Below are 19,508 nucleotides of genomic sequence, written 5' to 3'. Positions count from 1 at the left end.
AAAAAATGATTCTATTTCAAGAGTTCAGATACTTTACAAAGGGAAGAATGCCAATGCCATTGAACAGGCTTAAATCTATGCTTACTGCTAATACTAATAATCAAAAATATTTTATTAGATCCAAGTATTAAGGATGGGAAGCTGGGATGAAATATTTCCCTGGGCATATGGCCAGCCCTAGAAACTTCTAAATGCTGTCCTACTCTTAATGTGCGAACTTGCCAGCCCTTCTTGTAGGCTCTTAGTATGTTGAAGATCCTGGAAATATAAAGTATTTAAGGGCCTTTGAATTCAGATATTTAAACTGAATTCAGGATTATATCTGTCCTACTAAATAAGCATTCAGTCAATTATTAGGTAACATAGGCAGAAAGCATAATTTAAGAGGAAAAGTACTACTTAGACTTTTAAGAATGGAAGAGTGAAAATGGGAGTCAATTTAATCTAGGTCAACATCCTGAGCTACTTATTCAGATCAGTGGTTAGATCTTATTTCCCTAATCTGGACACTTACTATCTGTGCTACTCTTGACTGATGTCTGTCTGTCTCTCTGTTACTCCCTGAGATTAAAGACAAGTCAAGGTTTCTCTGTTTCTCATGTAAAGATTACATAACAGTTTCTGATATACTAGGGTAATGATGTTGGCTGTACCTTAAATGGGATTTTGGGAAATAACACTATTAAAAACTTCCGAAGGCAAATCTATAAATTGAAATGCACTGTAAAGCCTTCCTCACAAGCATCTAGATACACAACATAAGACTGAACTTTTGGAATATCTCTGAACTCCAAGGCAATGCAACCACTGCCTGAACTGAAGTTTATGTTGTAATCTTCATAGCCTGAAGGTTTGGTTTTGCTGGTCCCCTGGCCCAGGTTACATATCCCACAGGACAGTCTGATGCATGAGTCATTTTAGGAAATAATTGACAAATTACTGTGGACTCAAATGAACAGAGGACTATCAGTCAAATAACAGAAGCTCTAATATATAAATTTAGCCAGATCTCCCAGCACACTCAGAGATGCCTTGAAAGGTCCTACATTTGCTATTTTCAACATTACCTAAATAAGGAAGCAAAAGAAAGAGCTCACAAACATATAATATATACCTTGTCCTTAAACATACACACGTGTATAGATCTATGTCCTCTGATCACTAAACATATATTTAGGTAGAATTAGAGAACTTATGTAGCTTTATAAATAAGCATAGGCATTTATGGACACAGAAGAAACAGAAAAACATGAATCAAAATGTGAAACGTACCATACTCTGGGACCTGTCCCGTCCCGCGCTTCAGCAGTAGCCTCACTCTTCTTCCGCCTGATTTGATGAGCTCTATTGCTCTGGCGTGGGTCATGTCTCTTGTGCTCTCCCCATTGATTTCAATGATCTGATCTCCTACCTGTTAATTAAAGAAACATCACGGTAGTCAAAGATGGTTTTATTCAAGTTGCAATTCCATCAGAGAAGCACCCATAGAAGACCAGTTTCCAGACAGCAAAAGAAAGGCGTGGTTGTAGCCTGCTGCTCCTTAGTAGAGGCTAATCCCTGGCTGTATCCTGAATCTGACCACCAAACTTTATTTATCTTTGTAGAAATTCAAATATTAGACAATGAAGGTTGTGATGATATGCCACTTATATTTAGCCAGTATGACAGAGGTTATAATTAAACTATTCAGGATTTTCTTAAAAAATTATGGGATGTGTTTGATGCTGCAGTTCAAAATAAGCTGGCCTCTTCGCTTTGAATCAAGAAGTAAATATTTTAAGGACTTTTCATTGAACAAAGGGCAGGATCTAATTCAGTGTGTTGGATGGAATGATTGGTTTTTGGGCTTCTCTGAGAATTTTTGTTATGCATCATTTATTTACATTTCCCTGGGTGCTGTTGTGATATTGCCTTCTTTGTAAATAGTGGTTGGTTGATATTCAAGTTTGATGATGAATATTCTATCACAGTCATTTGAATTAAAAATGACTCCATTCTCCATACATGACTAATGCCCTTGCTAAATCTTTGCCATTCTCGCATCTGACTGTCAGAAACTCTTTGGTTAAATACCATTTCCTCTTGAATTGTTGACAATACCTAGGCAAGTCAACCCACTTCACTAATCTTGCCTGGAGAATCCCATGGACAGGGGAGCCTGGTGGGCTGCAGTCCATGGGGTTGCAAAGAGTTGAACTCAGCTGAAACAGCTTAGCATGCATGGGTTCCATAAGCAGCTCCCATTATCCTTTGTGAATAGATATTTGGAATAAAAGAGGTTCAGCCATGAGCACATCATATAACTCCCACAGTACTATTACTGTCAGGAACCTCTGAATTAAAATATGTTTCATTTCAGTGCAAGTCACTTAAGACAAATTAGCCAGGAAAAGCACAATGAGTTGCTTTGCAAAAATGCTATTTTAGGTGGGTCCCTGAACTTGATAATGCAGACAGAATTGCAAATAAGCCCCTTTTAGGGGAGCACTATCAAAATGAATGCTATAGGCTGGACCAGAACAGGAACAAAAAGTTGCTGTCACAATAGCCAAAGGGTAGAACAAGGTGCGGTGGGGGAGAATAAACACGTGTTTATTATAGCAAGGAAGTGATGTATGTGCTTGCGCGTGTGCTACGTCACTCCAGTCGTGTCTGACTCTGTGTGACCCTGTTGACTGTAGGCTCCTCTGTCCATGGGATTCTCCAGGCAAGAATCCTGGAGTGGGTTGTCATGCCCTCCTCCAGGGAATCTTCCTGACTTAGGGATCAGTCCACGTCTCTGCATCAGCAGGCAGGCAAGCAGGTTCTTTACCACTAGTGCCATCTGGGAAGCCCATGGAAATGATGCCTCCACCTAAATAGGATTCCCTAGGGGCAAGGACCTCCATGCAATGAAGGGAAAGGCTCCCCACTCTGCGTACTCGGTGGCCTCTGGAAGTACTGTTTCAAGGCAGTGGAAGAGGTTGGCCTCAATGGCACAAACTCCACATAGAAGAATCACTAAAGACAGGACTAAATGAATTTGTTTTAGGGCCAAGATTTGCACTGGTTTCCTTCAGGTCTCCTTTACTGTCTCCTTTCCCAGGAGGCACGAGGCACAGCCCGAAGTCCAGCAGCTAGCCTGAGGTCAGGTATCCAAGCCGGGGGGCAGAAGTCGAACCAATTATCCCTCTCTCAGCAGTCCTCACCTGTGACTGAAACCGCAAGGCACAGCATCACATTGTAGAAGTAAGCACAGGTTTCAGTGAAGCTGTTAGAATAGAGTCTTCATTCCTGGCTACTCTCTCCAGGTTCACATACCTGACTGATTGCTAAACATCTCCTCCACTGGGATGTCCCTCAGGCCACTCCAGCTCAACACCAGTCGATTGGGCTCACCACCTTTCTCCCCAGATAGTCTGTTCTCTCAATTCCTCATCCTGGACAACAGCGCCACCATTCACCCAAGCTAGAAACCTGGGGGTCTGCTGAGCTCCTAGTTCAGTTCCTGCCTCCATCGGGATTATTCCCACCAACATCTTCATGTGCTCACCAGTCTCATTCTTCAGAGGGAAATCTTCCCAGATGCATCATACTCACTGAGGCAGCTAGGGCCTTCCATATGCCACTGTTCCCTTGCCTTGTCTTCCCTATAGGCCTGGTGCCTTCCCAATCTCCCCCCAAGGCCAACCCAAGCTCTTCTCCCCAGGGATGACTTCCTAGACCCTGTCTTCTCCTCAGGCAGAAGTATGCAATCCCTCTGCTCAGTCATCACTGCACCCCACTCTGTTATCTGTCACACCTCATTATGGAATTATGCCTCTTTGTCTTCCTTCTTAGACTTTGAACTTCTTCACTCATTAAACAATTTCTGAGCACTTATTATGTCTTGGATGGTCTACTGGGAGATCGGATAAACAATGACAAAAAGTATAGTTTTTATTTACAACATATTCTCAGTCTAGTTGGGGAGAAAGTGGGTAAATAAGACAGTTACTATTCAATACATATTTGTTATGACAGAGGTATACACAACGTGCTAAGGGAAGAGAAGGGAGGGGCATCTAAATTAGAATAAATGTGGCTGGTAGTCAGAGAGAGCTTCCTACAGCTAGTGACATCTCAACTGAATTCTGAAGTCTCAGCAGGAGTTCCCCTGCTAAAGTAAGAGGAAAAACATTCTAGATAGAGAGGACAGCATTTGCAAACAGCCTGAGATCTGAGAGCATGGTATATTTGGGGGAACTGCCGGTAGAGTGGTCTTTAGAAATTTCCCTGAGACATCAGTATGAAGAGTGGACTGGAGAGAAAGTAGGAGATTGAGGAAAGGAGTTGAAGTTGGGAGGGTGTCATGTTGTTTATTCAGATGAGAAACTGGAAGATGTGGGGAAGAAAATCATAGGATAAATGAGGGCAGGGACTAAGTCCCGTTTGACTATTTATCTTGTAGGGGGTTCACTGTACATACTTGTAAATGAATGAATGAATGAATGAGGCATTTCCACATCTTGAGACCCACGGGGGGAGGGGGTTATATGTACTCTTGATCCAAAATTCAAACCGTGACAGACACCACTGCCTGAGGACACTTCTCTCTCAAGACTGACATTTCAACAAGAATTGTATAGAAGGATTCTTATGGTGTGATAGAAATATTAATAGCCATACTTAGAAAGTTGGATGCTTTCATTCTCTTGTCTATTCATTATTTTATCTTTCCCTTACTAAGAGCCATGAGAATTAAGGGAGGAAAAAATAGCCAGGGAGAGGTGGTGAGTTGGAAGATTGTGTAGGAGTTGGAGGAACAGAGGTTTCAAGGGCTTCACGGGGCTGGGTGTGGTGTCTCCGGTGTGGAATTTTCAGGACTGGGCTCTGGGAAGATTTTTATTGAGTTTTTGGAAGTCTGAGCTGACCTCTTGGCTTGGCAGCACTCCATGTGGGATTCCCTCAGAAGAAGAAAATAACTCTGATGCTGGTTGAACTGAAGGTCCTTAGTCCCTTGTCTAAGATTTTTCAGTTTCTCCCAAGCCCCTATCCATTCCAGGGAGCCAGGAAGACAGTCTTCCAGCCTCATTGGGAGCAATGGAAGTTTGAAACAGTCCAAGATCTTGGAAATTCAGAAAAAAAACTTGGTGGTGGTGGTAGTGGGATAGATGCTGGTTGGGCGATGAGATGGAAATGCTGCCACTGTTGGAGATGTGAATCCTACAGGTGTTCTGGGCATATTGCAAAAGTGATTAAACTCATCTGGACCTAGTGTCAGAGATAACAAACAGTTCAGGCCCAGCCAGGAGATGCCCATCTATCCTTGTGAAATGACACATATGCTAAAAAGGTTTACTCTTCACTTTCAGCCCAATATCAGTCTTATACATAGTTATTTGACATGGAACTCCATACACAAATTTGAGAAGTGATTCTTTTCACTTTTATCCTGTGAGCATCCAGATGAATAAGAAAATGAATTTGTCAGGGAAAGAAGAGGTTCTCATTACCTTCTGACTTTCATTCAGATGCTGGGTGTGGCCAGTTGAAGGGTCCTTTTCCTATATGGCATATGAATTATTTGGGGGAGTTAATTTGATAATGGAATATTACTCAGCTATTAAAAAGAACTCATCTGAATCAGTTCTAATGAGGTGGATGAAACTGGAGCCTCTTATAGAGAGTGAAGTAAATCAGAAAGAAAAACACCAATACAGTATATTAACGCATATATATGGAATTTAGAAAGATGGTAACGATGACCCTATACGCGAGACAGCAAAAGAGACACAGAGATAAAGAACAGACTTTTGGACTCTATGGGAGAAGGAGAGGGTGGCATGATTTGAGAGAACAGCATTGAAACATGTATATTATCATATGTAAAATAGATCACCAGTCCAGGTTCAATGCATGAGACAAGTGCTCAGGGCTGGTGCACTGGGATGACCCTGAGGGATGGGATGGGAAGGGTGGTGGGAGGGGGATCAGGATGGGGGACAAATGTACACCCATGGCTGATTCATGTCAATGCATGGCAAAAGCCACTACAATAGTGTAAAGTAATTAACCTCTAATTAAAATAAATAAATTAATTTAAAAAATAGTTTTCAACGCAAGAGAAAAAAAAAAGAAACAATGGAAAATGTGCAGGTTGTTCAGGGATGAAGAAAAAGGCCAGCTGTGACTCTAATGTAGTCTTCTTTTTCTACATGCTTCACCACGTGAAGCTATCTTCATCTTCAACTGAATTGTACTAAAATGAAACTTTGAAGATCTCCTCTACTTGTTCTTAGAGAACTTTTAAAGTATTGAGTTTGGGTTAGAGTTGAGAGAGGGATGGGGGAGGAGAGAGAGAATGGAGGTGGTGAGGATGACAAAGAAACACAGAGATGGACAGACAACCACAGACATAATTCAGGAATGTGCATATTGTTTTATGGGGATCAAGGAGATGTTAAATGTAGGAAACTAACCAAAGGATATAACATGAATTCTAGGCATTCTTTTTTTTTTTCCTGTAGAAGAAATACTTGTATCTGTGATCCCCTTGGGAAACTGACAACCTCACAGTGGTGTCTTGCCCCCTCACAGGGGCAAGGCAGAGTGAGAGAAGGCTGCCATGTTGGCCCAGAGCAACAAGTTCTGCATTTCTACTCACACATTTCTATTCACATCTTCGCAGGGTTTTTCCCCTAACAAAACTATTACTAAGTCCTTGAACTGGCTTGAGGCTCTGCAGGTAAAACTTCTCTTCTTAATGGAAAGCCAAGGCAGGTAAAGGTAAAAGTTTCAGTATATATGCATATATTGACTGTGCCATATAAGATCTTACTTCCCTGACCAGGGATCAAGCCTGGGCCCCCAGCTGTGAATGCACCGAGTCCTAAGCACTGAACCACCAGGAAATTTTCCAAAGTTTCAGTATTTTAGTATTTCTTAAGCAATTAATAGTCCAGGTAGTAAGAAAAAAAATAAGCTCTATGCTGTACACATTTTTGTAGACAGTATTTGGTTTGACTCAACTAAATCTTTATAAGGACTATATTAATTCTGGACTTACTACAGCCCCTAATCATGGTAGTTTCCACTCAAGGCTTCCTCAGGTTTCTCCACAAACATTCCTGCCTGGCTGCAATCAGTTCACTGCCTTTAAACCACAAGAATCTATTTCATATGATTATGCATGACTGAAGTGATCCTAGATTATAAGTAGGTGTGAGGAATTGAGCTCCTTTAGAATTTTATGCCAAAAAATAGTTGATGCCTCTATTCGCTGCTTCATGAAAGACTTAGCTGTGGACCATTTGTGTGGCTAATGGTCCGAGGTCACAGGATAGTTTTGTCGTAAATCTTCCCTTAGAGGCTGGTTTCTCCACTGCCTCTAGATCCCTCACGAGCAGGGAAAGCACCTACTGCCTCCGTGTCATCTATACCTGTCACAATTCCCAACAAGGAGGCCTTCAGTTAATCATGTTTGAGTAAATGAATTTTAGGTTTGCTTTTCAGTTATAGTAACCGTCTTCGTTTTCATGACACAGAAAACTCAGCTTTCGAGCACCTCTGCATACCATAAAGCCGTCTTGAAATACTGCCTTAGGCACTTGCAGCCAAACCACAACAATTTCAACAGTATTACAAGAGACTGAATGAGGTTTCGGTAAAGGTGACCTATAAAAATTGCTACAGACAGGTATGTTATTGTTATGGGAAACAAATGCTAAAGGATCAAGAGAAAGAAGAAAGGAGGCTGAGTCTAAACAAAATCAGAAAAGCAAAATTAGAATTCGGGTCTTCACTCCTGCCAGAGGCATTGTCACTGGTGCTCCGACAACAGGACACCTGGTCTGTAAGGGCCCTGCTGGGCAGACAGGCTGATTTTCACCTCAACAGTGACCTTTACTAGATTATGGTTTTTTTCACAATTAACCTTTGTTAGATATTATTTAATGACTATTACAGTATAAATCTTTTCCAAGGGGTTACTCTGAGTGCTTTGGTTCACTTTCCCATCTTCCATGAGATTGTTGATTGAATTAGATAGGATCCAAGTTTCTATTACAGGACCTGGCTCTGGTTATAAACTGCGGTGCACAATTGCCTCAGCAAGGCACAGGAGCCCATTAAGTCAGCACGCTTTTCCTGAAAAAACTTCTATACCCCTGGAAATTGAAGTACAGATTGAAACTGAAATTTTGACAACACCAAAATTCTGTGGATTTTATTTGCCTCAATTATTGTATACGTTGAAATCTGTCTGAGACTCTATGTTTTGACTGTAATCATTTAAAAAGAAAACGTTTCTTACAAAATTTCGTCCAAAGAGAAGTGTGAAAAAGCCCTGGTGGATCTGCAGAAAAGTTCTTCACCAGGGTTATGAAGTGAAGTGAAGTCGCTCAGTCGTGTCCAACTCTTTGCGACCCCGTGGACTGTAGCCTACCACGCTCCTCTGTCCATGGGATTGTCCAGGCAAGAGTACTGGAGTGGGGTACCATTGCCTTCCCCAGAGGATCTTCCTGACCCAGGAATCAAACCCCACTCTCCCGCATTGTAGGCAGACGCTTTACCGTCTGAGACACAAGGGTAGTCGCTACCTGAGCACATACCTGCTTGGAAGGGTCATGAAGGTGAGAGGAACCAGAGGGGAAAAAGAAGTTATGAGTCACTGCAGAGCCTTGATGTGAGTGGGGTACCTAACTCCACATTTTCTTAATGTGTGTATCTTCTCTTTAGAAAAGATTTAGTAACAACTCAAAAAATGTTCAGTCTTTGACTTGGGCAGGGGTGGTGCCCTGACTGCTCACTCAGGGAGCCGCTTTGGTGGAGATTCAGGGGGAGCTCCTTATTCAGCAGTTTCCAGTTCTCATTCTTACTTTGACAATTCTCTAAATTAAAACATGGAAATGTATGTGAAATTTAAAGATGACACAGTAGCCCAATTGCGGAAGTCAATTCTAAATTATAATTTGGTATCTTTATCACCAAAACTTCCCTTTTCCTTTGTCAAATATTACTAACACTAATCTCATAGGGGATATTGTTAGATTGCTTCCCCCCGCCCCTAAATCTCACTCTTCTAGGGCTTTTAATTGGTGTTGATGTTTTCCTTCCTCAGGTCACCCATTTCCTGCCTTATAAATACTATCCAGGCGGAGTGGTTATCTTTATGTACCTTTGCATATGTGGTTTCATTTTAGAATCTGCCCTTTCCCATTCAAACAACAACTAAATCCTACTCAACCCTTAGGAGAAACCTCAGGTATGCCTGCATACAGGAAACCTTCTATGATCTTACAGTTCGGGTTGGGTACCTTTCCTAAGTATTTCTTTAAAAGTTTGCTCTTCATTTCCCTAGGTGTTAGTGTCAAATATATATACATTTTTAATTCCAGAAAGTTCCAAAAAGCAAAACTTGAAATTGGCATGCCTGGCAACTATTTACCTAACATTGACATTGTATTTACAATTGCTTATATAGCATTTATATTGTATGAGGTATAATGAGTAGTCTAGAGGTGATAAAATATGATCATTGATGTATATAAGTAGTTTATATACTTTACATGCAAAATATAAGGAAACATATTGTATGTAAGTAGTTTATATGCAAATATGATACCATTTTATATGATGGACTCGAACATTCTTGGATTTTGGTGTCTGTGGGGTCCTCGAACCAATCTCCATAGCTACCAAGGGATGGTATTGACCCTTGCCTATCATAACACTGTAAGCTCTCTAAGGGGAGGGACTCAATCACATGGGCAATACCCATATATATTGCTTCAATGGAAAAAGGAACAATTGAAAGTAGGGGTTTTTCAGAAGCTATGTTCCGACTCCACATTCCTTATTGTTTCAATCAAGTTCAGCAAAATGTATAAAAAGTTTTAAATCTGATTTCGTGATATGCATCAGCCAGACTTGACCATGATCAAATAATATAAAGTGTATATAAGCGCCTTGTAAACTCTATTTAAATATTAACTTTATTATTAATTGTAGTAGCTATCATCATCATCTTCATAATGGTAGAAGAGAGAAAAAAAAAATGAAACGCGATGGTAAGTTCTTCACAATGAATCTAGGAGAGAAGCCCCTGAGGGGTTGAAAATGTATTTCATGGAGAAATGAGGGAAGTGGTTTTCTGAAAATGTCACTGAGAGGTTAAAGACTCCCAAAATCTTCTGTTGGTTTGCTAAGTACTGCCTTTTAGGAATTCCTATAGGATGTTTATGCTTTTTTTATTCTATGATTTTGACAAATAGTTCTTACAAAAAGAAACCTCCTTGAATGTTGAGCAGCTAATCCAAACCCTAAGCCAGGACAGGGTGATAACTGCCTATGTGGCCACAAACAGAAATGCAAAGAAGATTTTAAAGACAAGCTGGTTGATGCAAAATATTTTCTACGAAGCGAAAAATAAACACAACCATTCCATTTTCATACACTGTTTTGACTGCTCAGGCAAGAAGAGGAGACTGGGGAAATATCTTAAAATTATCTGCCTGAGCAAGAATAGAAAGCTATCATTGGCGGCTCAGCTAGTGGCTTATTCATTTTCTTGGAAATCACTTATGTTAGGTCATGAAGTCAGTTTCCCTGGTTGATTGAAAAATAAACAAAAGCAAATCTAAAAGAAAACTTTCCACTGTGGCCCTAATATAGGCTGTGATTTCCCTTCCCTGGATGTAATTGAGAGAAAATGAGGGATTATTATTCTGCATACTTATCTAATCAGATAGATTTATTTTTCAGATGCAAGTGTTAGTCATTGTGTAGTGACTGTTATATAGGCAGAGGATAACCAATTCTTGTTTCCCTGAAGCTGACCTATTTGCAAATTGCCTTTGCATTTACTCTGTGTGTTTGTGCATATGTGCACATACCAATTCCAGACCTGATGTTTACAGTGTGAGTTACAGTGAAAGGTATACCCAGATGGGTGTATCAGTCAGCTGGAATTTTTAAAGAGAATTTAATGGTGGGACTATTTCAGAGGTGTGAGCAGGGTTAAGACAACCAAAGAGGGCAGATGCCAATAGCATCTATTCCTCTGCCACCACTGGGCCCAGGGCACCACGGCAGGGAGCAAAGGGGTGAGAATAGATCAACATTTCTGAGGCTGACGGAGTAACATCCCCCCAAGGACATCGACATCTAGGCCCTGGAATCTGTGAATATATTACTTTACATGGCAAAAGGGACTTTGCAGATGTGAATAAGTTAAGGATCTTGAGATGGGAGGGCCATCCTGCTTCTCTAGGTGGACCCAATGTAATCACAGGGGTCAAAGTATGAGAGAGAAGAGGTTTGGGACTGAAGCAGAGGTCAGGGATAAGGGAAGATGATCTGCTGCTGGCACTGAGGATGGAGGAAGGGGCTACAAGCCAAGGAATACAAGTGGCTCCAGGAGCTGAAAAGTCAAGGGAATGGATCCTACCGGAGGAAATAGACCTGCTGATAAGACAACTTGATTTTTAACCCACTGAAAATGCTTTGGAATTATGACCTCTAAAACTGTAAGATAATAAATGTGTGCTGTCTTATGCCAATAAGTATGCAGTACTTTGTTATAGCTGGAATAGAAAGCTAACACACTGCCCTCTGATTTCCTACTAGTGCTCCTTATCAGCCTAATCCAGCAGGAAACCAGAGGGCAAGAGAGTTTGAGTGATGCAGACATAGTGATCAGTTCCCAAGATTGCAGAATAGGGATAGGAGGGAAGAGACTAGATTTGGGAGGAGGTAAAACAAAAGAGGCACCAACACTGGGGTGGGGTGCGTGTGGGATGGGGATAGATTTTAAAGCCATGGATGAATATGACATGACATATGAAGGTTCCCATGATCTGAACATTTGTATCCCCCACCTGGTTCACACGCTGAGATCCTAGCCTCCAAGGTGACAACATCTGGAGGTGCGGTCTTTGGGAGGTGATTGGGCCCTGAGAGGAGAGCCTTCATGAATGGGATTAGTGCTCTTATAAAAGAGACCCCTGAGAGGTCCCTTGTCCTTTCACCTTGTGAGGACACAGGACCAGGAAGTAGGCTCTCACCAGACATTAAATATGCTGGCACCTTGATCTTGGACTTCTGGCCTCCAGAACTATGGGAAATAAATTTCTGTTGTCTATAAGAAGCCACTCACTCAATGGTATTTTGTTATAGCAGCCTGAAGGGACTAAGACAAAGGCTTTACAAAATAATTCAAGGACAAGAAATAAAAATCATGTGGTGGTAACTTTGTCCACATTGGAGAAGCTATTTTTGGAAGACTTTATTGTTTTAATATTCCATTTTTATATAGACAGTCTCTTAAGATAATGTTATAGAAAGACAAGTGGCATCAGGGTTACTGAATTATACCTACTTTTTAAAATTGCTAAAGATATCAGAGTTGCCTTAGCATCTAGTCAGTTTCCACTCCTCATCCATCCTACTCCCTCTAGGTCTCCAGCCTGTCATTTCTCCTGCCTCCATTCTCCATTCTCCATTCTCCGTTTCTCTCTTCTCCCTCCTCCTCTGGTCCTCGTGGCTGCCACCGTCATGTTTTGAAGCTCACCTCTGCTGTGGTTTCTCTCCTTTTTGCACACCTACCCTCCTTCCCCAAACTTCCTGAACAGAATCCAGACCCTTAACACGGTGTGATAATCATCCAGGATCTGGTGCCCCCAACCTTCCAGCTCATTCCTGCCACTCTCTGGGTTTGATCTGGCTGGCTGCTTCTTCCTCCACTCTTCACTGGGTGCTCTCAGCCCTGCATATGTGCTCTTGCTATCGCCTCTGCCAGTTTTTCTTGCCGTTCTCCCCAGCTCCTCCTGTCTTATCTTGCAATTGTGCCCATTCTTTACAGTTCTGCTCAACTCCTCCATGAAGCCACCTCTGGTCCCTCCAAGGGGAGATGTCACCACCTTTCTCTAGTCCACTGCATACTGACTATGCCTCTCTTACAGGGTATAATTATGTCTCTCTGACTACACCTCTCTTATTCTCATCATATGTGTATTTATTCTCCCACCATGTCTGCACCTACTGAAGTATACACCCCTGGAAAGAGGGATCGTATCTTTGTTCCATCTACACTGCCTTAAAAACAGCAGATAATAAAACTTGCAGCAAGGACAGAAGTTATTACTGTGTAAGATATAAGATGATTAATGGGAGGAGGAAAGTCCTTGAGGAGTTGAGGATGTGGGGGAGTTCGAGTGGGAGTGGCTCTGGGGTCAGAACCCTTTGAGGGCAGTTCTGTGCTTACTCATTTTTCCACTGTTGGCTGAGGTGACTAGCACAGGATAAGAGTTTCATTAGCATTTCTCAAGTGAATGAATAAATGCTGCCTACTACATTTTGGCCAAGGCTAACCTTGAATTCCATGAGAACAAGGACTAAAGAGAAATTTGTAATCTCTGTTATAATATAAAGGTGAAAAAGTATATAAAAGTAAAAATAATACAGTCTTCTACTTGCCATGAGAATTAAGCTTAGCAATAGCAGGGTTTTGCCAGGGACCAGCTAAAGAAGACCCAGCCACAAGGTGGAAGCAACTCTTTTCTTTCTGATATAACCATGCTTGTGCGGGCAAAAGCTGGCTGAAAGCAGACATATTATTTTTGTGTTTACTGAGTCCTGTGAGAAGCACTGGACAATAAATTCATATGAGACATAATTATACCCTCCCAAAGTACACCGTTTGAGTGCAGAGATCATGATTTACACTTCTACAATATCCTTTGTAGCATCTAGCAGTACTGACTGGTGCGTGTGTGTGAGAGAGCAAGAGAGAGAGAGAGAAAGAGAGAGAGAAATGAGCAGCTAGTTGATTTGGGGGTAAAGTAAATCAAGGAAGCAGTTGCTAACAAGACACCCACTACACACACTAAGCCATACACAGGGCCGGTGAGGGCCCATCTTATTAGTCCCTTCATCTCTGGTTTCTATTATCTTTACTGGAAGGTGAGGACTCTGAGCTTGAGGGAAGAATAGGGCTTTGTGAAAGGCCACATGGCTCATAAGCAGAGGTCACAAGACAAGACATAGATTCCCTAATTCCCAACCTCACAGCTCCCTATTCTTCTCAAGTTGCTTCCGCATCACTGAGGAGGGTAGAGTGACTCATCTGTGGGTTTTTATTTAGTTCACCGTCAAAGGTTCCTTCTACAGGAACAAGACACTATGTAAGATGTTTGTGATTTATTACTAACCTTTGGGCTATTTTTTTAAAAGTATACACACAATCATGTGTCATAAACAGTTTGGAAGTCCAGGTTCATTCAAGCATGTGTAGGATGAGAAAGAAGTTCTGATTAATGGCGTAATGAGAACAACCTATTAATTGTAAACAGATCTAGTTAGTATTTTATATTCTAAACTTCCCTGATCACTTCAGGTACTTTCTGCATGAATAAAAGTTAGTTTTTTAGCATCAAAGTTTCAGATCAGCAGAATAATGGATGTCCTTGGGCCCGATTTTAATATGCAAAAAGAGTCTGTATAACAAGGCAGAAAAACTCATGTCTCTGGGGTCGACTGTGTTTGTTTGGTTATATTGAAAACGCCATCTTTCTTTAATAGCTTAATTTTAAGACAGCTCTCCAGAGGGTTTTTACTCATCGCCACCATATTCAATTATCCTGGCACTGAATGTGTGGATTACAATAATTTTTCTATTGATATGCTAACACTGAATAAATAGCAAGAATAGCAGTGTATTACTATTATTTTGATGCACAAAGTAAACATTATCCAATTTCCTTTACTACTTAAAGTCACATATTAATTACTTAAAATTTACTACTAGGAAAGAAGCCGAGTGTCTAAAAATCTTGTTCCTGTTCAAGTTAATTCAGATTGTCCATCCATGCATGAGAACAGCTGAGCTATGAAATTGGGCAGCATGTTTTCTGGCAATAATAAGGAGATAACATTCCTTAGGAGTATTTAAGTGATATCAGTATTGATAGGTTAATTGGAAATAAAAATGTAAAGCTTTCGTAAATTGCTAGAATAAAAAGCCTCTGGTTCATTGTAGCTTCGAAATGCACTTTTTGAACTCTTCCCCCTTTGCAGTTTAAGTTAATAACTGTCTGATTAGTGTAACTGTGGTGGTACTCAGAATTCCATGGACATCCCACGGTAAATCAGCCGTTTTCAAAAAGAGACTCTCCCACCTCTGTCCTGAGTCACGATCATTTTGCTCCCTCTACTGCTTTACCAAATTCCTAAAAAAATGACCCCACATGGGAAGAAATGCAGAGAATAGTGGGTGGAGAAAAGAAATGCAATTTGACGTGAGGTCATAAGAACTGTGTTTGAGAATCTGATATAAGAGAAACCCTCCATCTTCAGAGCTCAGGGTACCACTTGGTGCTAAATATAGCATAATTAATAACAATTAAGTCTCATAATTAATTATTTTGAAAAAGGCAAGTAAAGTGATATTATGCTATCATGCATCTTAACTAGACTCAAAATTATTTTCAGGTCTCCGTGTGAGTATTTACACTGACATTTCTATCTGTACACTAAACTCTCAATTAATTGTCCAAGATCTTGTTACAGTTGTGAACCACTCAGATGAAAAATTGGACCCTTCACATTAATTGACACTTTTTGAACAAAGCTTTATGCCAGATACTTTCTAGGCATATTAGAAGCATTATTTAATTATAAAACAAACAAATAAGCAAAGCAAAGATACTCCCCATGAGCTAGAGAAAACAAAGAAAAATTCAAATTAACTTTGGGAAATGAAATCACAATTTTTTTTAAAAATTGGGAGCTGATTTAATGTATGAATACTGCATACTGAGTGCCACTGATGCCAAGACAGCAGGTTAATCTCTACGTGGTTAGTTACTTGAGCTGTCCAACGTCATCAATAGCGCCCCTTCATTTGGGTTGGCCAGGTTCCTTTAATAGTTCACGTGGCTGGACATCCAAGAATGACTTGGATCTACTTCATTAAGCTTCCTCTAATCCCGTCTTCCAGTTCCGAGTGGACTTTCTGTGCTTTTGTCCTTGGTTTCTGCCGTGGGCTATGACCCCGTCAACTCTTCAATTTGGTTTCCTACCCTTTCTAGCAATCTTTGGTTATCTCTTGCTGATGGCCCCTCAGATGCATCTGAGGTCATCATTATACTGATGCTTTTGGGAGCTGACATTTCCCATGTTATCTCTGTTCAGTCTTGCATTGTTATTGACGTGAGGCCATCTGGTCATTTGACAAATATGGGCCACTTGTCACCAAAAGGACTGAATATAAACATGTGAATGGAAACATCCAAATTCATCATCATCCCTAGAAAAACAATTCTGCAGGGTTGTCCTGATGGAGAATCCTTCTTTTCTAATCACTTACATTTTCCAAGGATATCACATTATTAATGCAACTTGTTTGGCTGAAGTGTTCCTGGTCACTGAGGTATGGATGTGTGATTGGTTTATTTTTCCAATAACTGCTGCCAACTGTGCTCTGTTAATTCCCCTTGCCCTTCCCTGCTAGGTAGTATTCCAGTTCCATTATTTTTCAGCACTTTTAGCTATTGAAAAGTATAGTACAGTTAGCACTGCAATCTCACTTCAGTTCACCACCCCTGCCCCACTAAGCTGAAGGCTTGAGGGACTTAAGCAGGGAAGGATCTTGTTCTCTTCTCTCCCAGACTCCTCACTCTTCTCATCTCTCCAGGCTGCTAGAGAAGTTCCCATGGCAGGGTTACGTAAGAGGGGCGACATTCTCTTGTGTGATCAAGAGTTACTGGTGGCTCTTCTTTTGTTTCTGTTTTCCACGTGGCAGATCTGAGTTGGGTGTTCACTTTGTGTCAGAAACTGTTCTCGGTGCTGGAGATATGGTGGAAATCAAGGAAAAAAAGATTTCTGACCTCAGGGAATTTCGATTCAAGGATATCCAAATGCTGCCTCTCTCTTGAGGATGTTTTGGGTCACTTGTTTGGAAGACTTGATATATTCCCACATTGTGAGACACAGTTGAGGTTCCTCTCTTTCTTTTCCACTTGGCATCCCTTTCCTCCACTATGGATATTACGATCTATAGCCTCTTTCAGCATGGGTCCCTCTGTGCAGAAAATATTCCTCCAGAAAGATGGCTTATGCCTCAACTCACCTGTTGTGTCCACTCAACCCACAGGAAGTGGTGGGAGTGCAGATTAACCCACCTGCAGGTTCCCTCTTTTTACATTTCATCTTTCCTTTTTTTTTTCCTTTTCCAGGTCATCTACTGATTCAAAAGCTCGGCCACTTTAAAGCAAGAAACAATCACGGGTCTCCCATAGGGTAGAAGGCCAAGATGGTTTGAGTATACCCCCATACCCCACTCTGAAGGAAGGCAACAGGACGTGTCTGATATCTCTTTCCCTCTTGGAGGGGGGCCAGCAGCATAGGGAGAAGAAAGATGAATGCTTCATAAACCCTGCTTTGTCTGCAGTAAGAGCTCTTGCTTCTACTCTCCCCTGGAAGAGTGCCGGGGAGGATGCATCAGTAGGGCCGGTCCTGTGAGACAGCAGTTCCCACAGCAGACCCCCCCAGTCACCCCTGGTGATTCTCTAAATGAATGCAGGGAACTCAGTCTTTTATCCTCAGCTATGGCCTGAGTCACCATTTCCTAGATAACTGGAAAGATCCAAGCTGGCATCTTACATCATCATACCACTTGGAGACGAGTAACAGAATAAAAATAGGGGGTTGGATGAAGCTTGTGGATTGCCTATTAGTTGTACTTACTCAGGTACATTTTGGATAACCAAAAAGTGACCTTATTTTCACTTCTTTTTTAAAGTCTTTATTAGACAAGAGTTTCTAAAAAGAAACAGGTTACTGACTAAATGTGTATGTTTATTATTATTAAAATCTAATATACCAGGTTTTATTCTGACACAATGTTTCGATTTTTAATTTGTGATTGTTTCCATTAGATAATTTATGTAGTGAAGGCATGATGGACACTGGAGATGGAGTAGTGTGACAGTGGGATTAACGGTACAGGCTTTGGGGGGATTAGGAGCCCTGGGCTTGTGTTTTATGATTAACATCACTTATTAACTCAGAAATGTTAGACAAGTCATTCAACCTCTGTTAAGTCCCAGTTTCCTCATCTGAAAATGGGGATGATAATGGTGTCTATCTCATGGTGACTGTCTCTTAGAATTGTTGAGAAGTTCACATGAGAAACACATGCAAACTTAGTACTGTGCCTGAGCCATGGCAAGCATTCAATAAACATTAGTTCTGTTAAATTTTATTCAGTAGGAGACTTTCAAACTCACTTTAACCTTGAATATATACAATACTAAAGATTGGGGTTATCCTGTACCAAAGGAGAAGGAAATGGCAACCCACTCCAGAATTCTTGCCTGGAGAATCCCAGGGACAGAGGAGCCTGGTGGGCTGCCGTCTATGGGGTCACACAGAGTCGGACACGACTGAAGCGACTTAGCAGCAGCAGCCTGTACCGAAAGGTAATGTTTGGGATTTTGGGCTCTAAGAATTTAGAGTAGGGGTTGGTAAACTATGGCCCTTAGGTCAAATTCAGCCCACTGCTTTTTTTTTCTTTTTTATTTTTTAATGTAAAATTTATTGGAACACAGTCACATTCTTTCATGTACCTATTTATTGCCTATGGATGCTTTCATACTAATATGATATGGTTGAGCTGTTGTATCAGAGACTATATGGTCCACAAAGCCAAAAATATTTACTCCATGGCCCTTTATTGAAAAAGTTTGACCCCCGATGAACCTTTAAATTTAGGTATGACAACTGCTTGTCTTGGATGATTTATACACTAACAGATCTGTGTGTAGGGTGCAGTTCACACTTGACATTTTGAGAATTCTTCTCTAATTAATGAATCTAGGATAAACTTTTTTTAATTTAAATTATGTACTATTTAAAACATTTAAGAGTTGAGAGTAATAACATTTCTACCCTTGCACTCACCAACCAGATTTTAATCAAGTTAATACTGTGTGACATTTGCTTCTAATTCTTTGGCATAAAAAGAAAACCTTATGGATAGAGTTGAAGTTCCCTGAATGGTTTCTGATTTCATTCCCCTCCCCACAAAGGTAACCCCTATTCTATAGTTGATGCTCATTCTTTTTTCATTTTTTAGGACTTTTACTTCATATGTATAGATCTATAAACAATACATTATATTGCAAATGTTTACATTTTACATAAATATCATTACATATGTAATTCTGCCAGTTGGTTTTACATTCATCATTTTGTTGTTGAAATTTATTCATGTACTGGATATTGTTGTTGTTCAGTTGCCAAGTTGTCTGATTCTCTGCAACCCCATGAGCTGCAGCATGCCAGGCTTCCCTGTCCTTCACTATCTCCTGGAGTTTGCTCAAACTCATGTCCATTGAGTCAGTGATGCCATCCAACCATCTTATCCTCTGTCACCCCCTTCTCTTCTATCCCTCAATCTTTCCCAGTATCAGGGTCTTTTCTAATGAGTTGGCTCTTCGCATCAGGTGGCCAAAGTATTAGAGCTTCAGCTTCAGCATCAGTCCTTCCAA

General features: G+C 40.9%; 1 protein-coding gene across 5 annotated transcripts in view; it reads right to left on the bottom strand.

The window, feature by feature from the left end:
* Positions 1–19,508, bottom strand: part of MAGI2 (membrane associated guanylate kinase, WW and PDZ domain containing 2) — a 1,418,773-nt gene that overhangs the window by 74,422 nt on the left and 1,324,843 nt on the right. For all 5 annotated transcript variants that reach the window (XM_065939768.1, XM_065939769.1, XM_065939770.1 and 2 more), the window contains one exon: positions 1,273–1,411. In XM_065939768.1, the coding sequence (XP_065795840.1) occupies positions 1,273–1,411 (139 nt within the window). The remainder of the gene's footprint in view (positions 1–1,272; positions 1,412–19,508) is intronic.

This window comes from Muntiacus reevesi, chromosome 6 (genome assembly GCF_963930625.1).
Source record: "Muntiacus reevesi chromosome 6, mMunRee1.1, whole genome shotgun sequence".
NCBI classification, from domain to species: Eukaryota; Metazoa; Chordata; class Mammalia; order Artiodactyla; family Cervidae; genus Muntiacus; species Muntiacus reevesi.
Note: the sequence above shows the minus strand (reverse complement) of the source record. Positions and strands in the feature narration are given on the sequence as shown.